General features: G+C 36.7%; 1 protein-coding gene across 3 annotated transcripts; it reads left to right on the forward strand.

The window, feature by feature from the left end:
• The first annotated feature begins 1,252 nt into the window (after positions 1-1,252).
• Positions 1,253-7,222, forward strand: LOC135615610 (protein BREAST CANCER SUSCEPTIBILITY 1 homolog). Of its 3 annotated transcripts, none has more exons than XM_065114379.1 (14): positions 1,253-1,391; positions 1,563-1,616; positions 1,719-1,792; positions 3,054-3,161; positions 3,308-3,780; positions 3,854-3,952; positions 4,064-5,014; positions 5,115-5,215; positions 5,315-5,501; positions 5,615-5,715; positions 5,824-5,941; positions 6,018-6,183; positions 6,276-6,397; positions 6,714-7,222. In XM_065114379.1, exons 1-14 carry the CDS (start codon positions 1,336-1,338, stop codon positions 7,056-7,058), a joined length of 2,955 nt encoding a protein of 984 aa, XP_064970451.1. In that variant the 5' UTR covers positions 1,253-1,335; the 3' UTR covers positions 7,059-7,222. The 3 variants fall into 3 exon arrangements, with proteins under 3 accessions (XP_064970451.1, XP_064970452.1, XP_064970453.1); XM_065114380.1 differs by having other exon boundaries at positions 6,279-6,397; positions 6,714-7,220; XM_065114381.1 differs by having other exon boundaries at positions 1,329-1,462.
• Positions 7,223-8,237: the final 1,015 nt, after the last annotated feature.

The raw sequence follows: 8,237 nt of genomic DNA on the forward strand, positions 1-8,237 counted from the left end.
TGCTACCTCCATTGACCTCGTTGGCCCCCAAACCCACCGACAGCCTCGCAACCTCTCTTTTATCGCGAGATGGATGTAGCGTGCAAGGATTGCGAGCGATGATGCATGAAGGAGGAGGCAACAATGGGTTCAACGGAGACAAGAGGTAAAATGGTCTTTTTCACGTGATGAGCAAGACTCTGCGAGAATTGTTTAAAGCATGGTTGCTTTACTATAAATTTTCAAAAGCATAATTTTTTTTAAATATTTTCGCCCATCATAATTTTATGTTATCATTTTTCTAAAAATAGGCTTAAATCTAAACCTATAATATATTTTTTAAAATTATAAGCTTAAATCTTAACTTGGCATATTTTATTTTGATGCATTTTAAAATATTTTTTTAAATTTCATTTAAAATCACTTAAGAACTCTCAAATAAAATATTGTATGAAACCCTGATACATATAATAAGGTTATTAATGTTTGTGAGAATTTGAATTAATTAAGACTATATTATAGTATTTTTAATTTAGTAACAAAAGGAAAAAAAAACTTTAACCTTTTTTTTTTAAATATTATAATCAAATTGGTTAATCGAAAAACACTGCAACCTGGTGGGTTTAACACCAAACTGATTTGACTGGTTTGATCTAGCAAGGTATAGAAGAAAAAAGATATAAAAATGACAACTACCACTGAGGAAATTTGTATCATTTTAAAAAAAAATCGATATTCTTTTTAGATATTTTGAAAATAAGGGACGCTTGCTAAATAAATTTATGGACCATTTCTTTTTTAGATATTGTGAAAGATACTGTATCATTGAAATTAGAACAAAAAATAAATCTATTTACAAAATCGGCCAACTTGGTTTTCTATAAAACTATTATATAAAATTCATTTTTTAATAAAAAATACTCCTTTTACGTATTTCGAATGTGAGGATGCTATCCGGTAAAACCTTACAACATGTAACTTTTCCAAGATCTTTATAGACTAATATATATATATATATATATATCTTATTTCTCTAGATTGTAAAAATTATTCCTTAATATGATCCATATGTCTTATATTTTAACATAATATATGAATAAAAAATTATCGAACATTTGGTCTCATCAAATTAATCCATATGAAAGGAGTAATTCCCTTAACATGAAAACGAAAAAAGTGGCGGGACCGGAAGTTGCCGCCACAACTTGAACACCGGACAAATAAAGGCGCGGGAATGCCAATAAACAAAGGCGCGATAACACGAAACCCCTCTGCCCGCCAGTTCGCTTGCCCTTCCCCTTCGCTCTCGTCGGCGCTGCTCCAAAGTTGAGGAGCCTCCCACCTCCGGCGGTAGCCATGGCAGATTTGGCCAATCTGGAGAAGATGGGCACAGAGCTCAAGTGCCCCATCTGGTACCACATGCCCCTTCTCCACCAGTCTCTTGTTCTTCCGTACCATCCTCATGCGTTTGATAGTTTCCGATGTAAACAACAAAGGAACTTAATTATGAGATCTCGTCCGTTTGCTATGATATATTGTTAGTCTCCACGGTTCTTTTCATATTCTATCGGTAATTTGTGCAGTTGGAGCCTCCTGAATTCTGCGGTGTCGCTTTCCTGCAATCACGTTTTCTGCAAGTGAGTTCTCGTTTGATATTTCTCCTTTCTTGTTCACTTTTAGCGCCCTTTCCATCGGGAAGCTGTTGCGCGCTTATTGAATCCGTTTCTGTTTGAACTTAGTTCGTGCATTGCGGAATCCATGAAAAAGTCGGCGTCGGATTGCCCGGTCTGCAAAGTGCCATTTCGTCGAAGAGGTCAGTTCACATAAGATTCTCTACCTAAAAATCTTTCAGTGAAGTTGAAGAATCATTAATGGTGTTGAGCAGTGGCAATGATCTGCTATTAGGTTTACCGGCAATGGAGTTTTGTATACATTGTGCAATTAGGTTCACTGACTAAGAGCATGTATAGCTACATAACACTAGCTATGTCTAAATCCAAGATATGGAGTGATGCCGTTTGAGTGTGGAATTTCATCGTACGGAGTGCTACATTCATGTGGTGCAAGTTTAAAGTTCTTGTATTCTCAAGGGAGAAGACAAAGGATACATGCACTGTTTAACAAATGTCACTGCCATTTTATTGTTTCTTTGGATACATTTTATCCTGGTTCCAATTCACCATTTTCTTCTCATATCTGTATCGGTTTATGTATCTGCATCAAGCTTGCTGCAAAATTCTGAGTCTACGTTGTGAAAGACTATCATCAAATTGGGGTCTCACAGACGAATATCTTAAAGCTCCACAAACTAGCTTTTGACTGCATAGACTATGATATGATGCTTGGTCAAATTAGATGATGATCCAATAAAATTGATCCTTGTTTATCTTATAGCTGGTTGCCTGTTAGTACTTACCGTGTTTGATATTGTTCTGCATTTTATTTGGCCAGATTCTGTACATTTTTTTTCTTCTAGAATTTAACCTTTTCTATAGAAGAAATTTGTGCTGTTGCCCAGAAGAAAGCTTGTCAGTGCATGCAGCATGAAATCTTCCGCAATTAGTTTACTGGTGATAAAAAAAATACACGATGAGCTTTTGGGTCAGCTGGAGGAAAAACATGTTCAGCTACATAACATTGGTTTTATCTAAATCCATGGTGTTATTTATGTAGATATCTTATGAGTGTAGATTTGGTGTTTTATTTGCACTCAAGTGATGACATCTGAGCATGGACTTTCCTCATATTGAGTGTTAGATTCATGTAGCATATGCTTAAAATTCTCCTTGTGTCCTTGGTGGAGAGACTTCAATAGGCCCATTGTGCAAATTTTGGATTAAAATGGCATCTCACAGATGGAGTTCTAAGAGCTCCACAAGGTTCAGTTTGCTTTGAAGACTATTTTAATGTTTGGTCAAATCATATGAAGATCCAAGATAATTGCTCCTTGTTTATTTTGTAGATGGTTTTCTGTTTTAGTATTCTATTGTGCTTGAAGTTGCTCATCATCTTGATTTGGCCAGATTTAATGGGAACCTTATTTTGCTAATAATTGTACTTTTTTTCTATCCCAGAAGTTCGTGCTGCTCCTCATATGGACAACTTGGTAAGCATTTTCAAAAGCATGGAAGATATGGCTGGAACCAACATCTTTTCAACACAAATAGGACCTCAAAATTCAGGCGAGTACTTTCTGCATATCTTTGCTTCTAATATGATTTTAGATGTAATTATGATGTTCACCTTTTACTGCATTTCTCTGGTTTTTACTGCCTTAGTTGATGATTCTTATTATTGCTAATCATCCCAACAAATGGATTTGCTCTAGGCAATCAGGAGGAGCATATTATTTCTACAGATACAATGGGGGAATGCCAAAAGAAATCAAAGAGAAAGGAATGCTCTCAAATAGAAAATGCCAAAGAAAAAACCAAAGCCGGACGTTCCCCTCATTATAAGCCAAAAACACCTTCTTTTCCTGCCAAGAAGCGAATACATGTGACCCCATATTCAGCCTCTGAGACTCCATTGAGGCCTGAAAAGATCCACAAACTAGAAGATGCAAGAATTGAGTTGACAGGTGACACAGAATTGAATGACAATAAAAAACTGTTTGCTGATGACACAGAAGATCCATCGCTTTCACCATTTTTCTGGCTAAGAGGTAATGATGATATTGATGAAAGTCCTCAAAAGCCCAGTGATCAGCAGATAATGGAAACACCTTCACCTCAGAGTGCTCCTTGTTTTAGCGACATGAAAGATTCTGATGATGAGAAACCTACTTTACCCACTCCCACTGTGAGTACCTCTCTCCTTTGGGTCCATGGAGCCTCCAGTTTCTATGATGTTACTTATTATGACTTAATTGCAGAATAAGTTGAATGTTGCAGCAGATTTTGATAGTGAGATGTTTGAGTGGAGTCAAAGAGCTTACTCTCCAGAGCTATTTTCAACACCTCAAAGAACTCAGGTCTTACTACTCTTGGATTATCTTCCTTTGCTTTCTTCTGTCTGCTTTTTTTAATTGTTTTCTGCATAGCTAGATGAAATTAATTCTTATAAGAAAGTTTGCTGAGTGCAGACTGTGGAGAGGCATAGGCTTCTTAAGATCCCAGAGAAAGAATGCCAGGGAAATATTGATGCTGTGGTTCACTATGAAGATGCTAATGTTGGAACTGCTAGCATCGGCAAAAAAATTCTTCATAAGAGAAGGCGTAATAGTAACACACTTTTAAAGAGCAGAAAATCATTAATCAAAGAAGACCAAGATTTTCGATCGCATGATGTCAATGGAGAAGTTCCTTGTAATTCTGAAGACTTAGTTGACAGAAGTTATCCCAAACCAAAGAGGACAAGTGTAAAGGGATGCCAGAAATCAGCTACCCGTTACCAAACCAGTTGTTCAATGAGTCTAAGGAGTCTTAAAAAACAATTTAATAATGCTGCAATTGAGGCTTCTGAGCAGTCTCCAGATATATCTGTCAAGGCAAAATATTCAAGTGTGATAAAAGGCAGTGGAGGTACAGCTAAAAGATCGGACAGAAAGATAAAAGGTACTGACTCTGAACTACAGAGAAAGCACTTGAAACGATCTAATATTGATGTGCAGGCTGAGGTACCTGAAGCAATAGTAAGTTTGATTGATGATGCTGAAATTCAAGATGCAAGTAATATAAAACTTCCAGAGTTGCCAGCATCGACTCTTCAGCAAAGGAAGCCTGAGAAGCTTTCCAGTGAGATACTAGACAAAAGTGGTAAACATATCCATCAGAAGAAGCGTATAGCAAAAAATCAGGCATCTGAGCTGAAGGTTACCAGTGCTGTTAAGGTGCCCGCTACTCCAATGGGCACTGCTGCATGTGAAAGCAATAAAACTTCAAGTAATGCCCTTAAGGAGTATAAACTGAGTTTGGATGTGAAAAACACAAGTAAGAACAGAATCCAAAGTACTGAGAACATTATCATGAGGAAATGCCAAGAAAGTCATTCTCCAATTCGATGTGCTTTCTGTCACTCTTCCACTTATACAGAGGTATTCTCATTGAAAAGTTCTTGTCATTGTTACAAATTAAAAAAGGCTAGTTGGTTTTGTTAGACAATTCACTAAACTGAAAAAGAAGGCCTTTTCACAGGATTCTGGAGAGATGATGCACTATTTCAATGGAAAGCCTGTAGCTGCAGATTTTAATGGGGGCAGGAATGTAATACATTCTCATAAGCATTGCACTGAATGGTTGGATTTTTCCTTAGATGTTATTCAACAAAAGATAATTTTTAATAGAATAGCTTGGCGTTAAGGCATCACTAAAACAATATCTTCTTGTAATTGAAGGGCCCCTGATGTTTACTTTGAAGATGACATGGCCATCAATCTTACAGCTGAGGTTTCCAGAAGTAGGAGGATAAAGTGCAGTTGCTGTGGCACCAATGGTGCAGCCCTGGGTTGCTATGAGCGAAGTTGCCGAAAGAGCTTCCACTTCACTTGTGCTAAACTAATGCAGGAATGCAAATGGGACACTGTAAGTAAATTGCTTAAAATCATTGTTATATTTTTGCATAGCCATGGCTCTAAAGATCCTTTATGGATTCGTAACAAATTGACATCAAGTTTACAATTCAACTTGGTATGTAGCAAAATTTTGTGATGTTATGTCCACTCCATTCATCAATGGAGTTACCTAATGAAGTGTCTGAGCCCCAAAGACAAAGCAGAAAGAAATCTACTCCAAAAGGGTAAGATGATTTGAAGTACTCTTTTCAAAGTTTTGTAATTTGCTTAAGGGAATTAATCAGTTCCAGAGATCTCAGATTTGTGTCTTTTGAAATGTTTGAAAAAATCAGATCATCTCAGGCTTCATCGATAAATACATGTGATCATCCTAGTCAGAAGTGGAAATGGCCTTCTGGGTCACCTTGCAAGTGGATGATCTGTTGCTCAGCACTTTCTGCCGCAGAGAAGGTAAACCGAAAATTGTGGGAATCTTAGTTGAAAACCAGTGAGTGGATAGGGATTACAACTTGAAATTTTTGTTCAGGAAGCAGTTTCTAAATTTGCAAAGGTGACTGGTGTTCCCATATCAAATACTTGGAACCCAGAAATCACACATATCATTGCATCAACGGATCACAATGGTGCCTATAGGAGAACCCTCAAGATTTTGAAGGGCATCATTGATGGAAAATGGATACTAAAAGTTGATTGTAAGAGACCTATCAGGCAGCTTTTCAGAATCATTATGGCTACTGATACAACTAACTTAGAGCCACTTGTATCTCACATCTTTTCTCTAAAGCAGGGATTAACGCATGCATGGATGCCATGGAACCAATAGACGAGGAGAAATTTGAAGTCACTGTTGATATCCATGGAATCAGTGATGGTCCTCGCTTAGGAAGACTGAGGGCTATAAACAAGGTAGTGACCACCTCTAGCATCTTGTAATGTGTTAGCATGCTGTACATAAAACAAGAATGTCAAAGCAACTCAAAAACAGTTTGCTCCAGCAAAAAAGAGTATATTTTGTGCTCGATCTGATAGAGTTAGAAGATCGAAAGCACATTGATTGTAGATAGTTTCATTTTGTTCCAGCAAATTGATGTGAGTGCAATTTGAGAAGATAATTTCTCGTAGATAACTTGATTGTTTTGCTAGCACGATTTGTTTGTTTTCATAGTTAGTAACAGTTAAATGGATATGCTATTGCATCTGACTTTTTTGCTCTCGAGCGCAGCAACCAAAGTTCTTCAACGGATTTAAATTTTACTTCAGTGGAGACTACACACCATCTTACAAAGGATATCTGCAAGATCTTGTGATAGCAGCCGGAGGATCTGTCTTACAGAGGAAACCCATCTCAAGGGACAACAAGAGGCTGTTGGGTGATGCTTCTACCTGGAGAACCTTAATTGTTTTCAGCATCGAGCACCCTGAGAAGCACAACTGCAACAGTGATACTGTTATCTATCACAGGAGGTCTGAAGGTCAAGCTCTAGCTGATGCCTCAGGAGGTACATTGGCCGGCAGTACATGGATCATTGACTCCATTGCTGCCTGCAAGTTGCAACCTCTAACTTGAGAACATCCATTAGGATGATGCTTATGCAATTCATGAATGCATCAATAACCTTCAAGGAACTTCCAAATAGATTTGGTTTTGTTACAAGCTGGAGTTAGCTTTTGTTAAACAGCAGTAACCGTTATATCATATTTTGCTGGGTGTATTAGTTTGGTGCTTCTTGAGAATGTCTTGCAGCTTTATCATATTCAAGGCTCTTTCAGATCAACTAGAAAAAAGTACATAATTGGCAATAACCAGCTTGTCATTGGTCTTTAAATAACCCACAAATTGGCATTGGCCTTTCTCTCTTTTCTTAATTTGATTCAAAAAGATACAGTAAAATATGGAACATCATGACTGCTGATAATTTGATTCAAGACTTTCCTTGATCAGTCTCATAATTTGTTTGGCTGCTTATCATGGCATGGGATGATGGTAAGAAATGTATAATTACACTTTATTTTTCACGTACATGAGCCTCCAGTAAGAATGATTTGAATTATTTTATTTTTATGGCGAAAAATATTCTTTGCATCTAAACTTAGGCAAAGACCGATTTAGGAGGTTATGTTCCTCAACATATTAGCGACATTATGATATCGATGACAATGACATTATGTATAAAGTAACTAAAATAGATTGCACATGGGTGTCAATAGTTCAAGCAATGTCACATGTATGATATATCATAATCGCAACTTATCCATATCAATAGATCAAGTAAAATTCATGCACGTTTTAGCTCCTTTATAACATCAACATAGGCTTTATATCAATAATTCAAATAATATCTCTGACGAATTATCTCGATGAATTAAAACGTTGTGTGGCTTGGAATTCCAATTTGATTCTTAGAATATTAAAACCCTTTACATGTTTCTCTTCCATTAATATTCATCCAAAAATGATAAAAGGAGTTATACTTACAAAATAACATTTGAATGTTAAGGCTTCCATTAATATTTTAGTTTCAATTTTTATCAAAAATAATAAAAGAAGTTATACTTAGGGCCTACGATATTCTGTCGGTCTCCTAAATTATACTCAGACGTGGATGGATAGAGCTCCTAGATGTAGGCGATTTATGTTTGGTGGTCATTGAATGGATCATATTATGTGTGATACCATTTCATCCTCTATGTTTTTAATATGATATCAAAGTATTACTTATGTATTTCTTTGGATAAGAATGAAATG

The sequence above is a fragment of the Musa acuminata genome, chromosome BXJ2-6 (genome assembly GCF_036884655.1).
Source record: "Musa acuminata AAA Group cultivar baxijiao chromosome BXJ2-6, Cavendish_Baxijiao_AAA, whole genome shotgun sequence".
In the NCBI taxonomy this organism is placed as follows: Eukaryota; Viridiplantae; Streptophyta; class Magnoliopsida; order Zingiberales; family Musaceae; genus Musa; species Musa acuminata.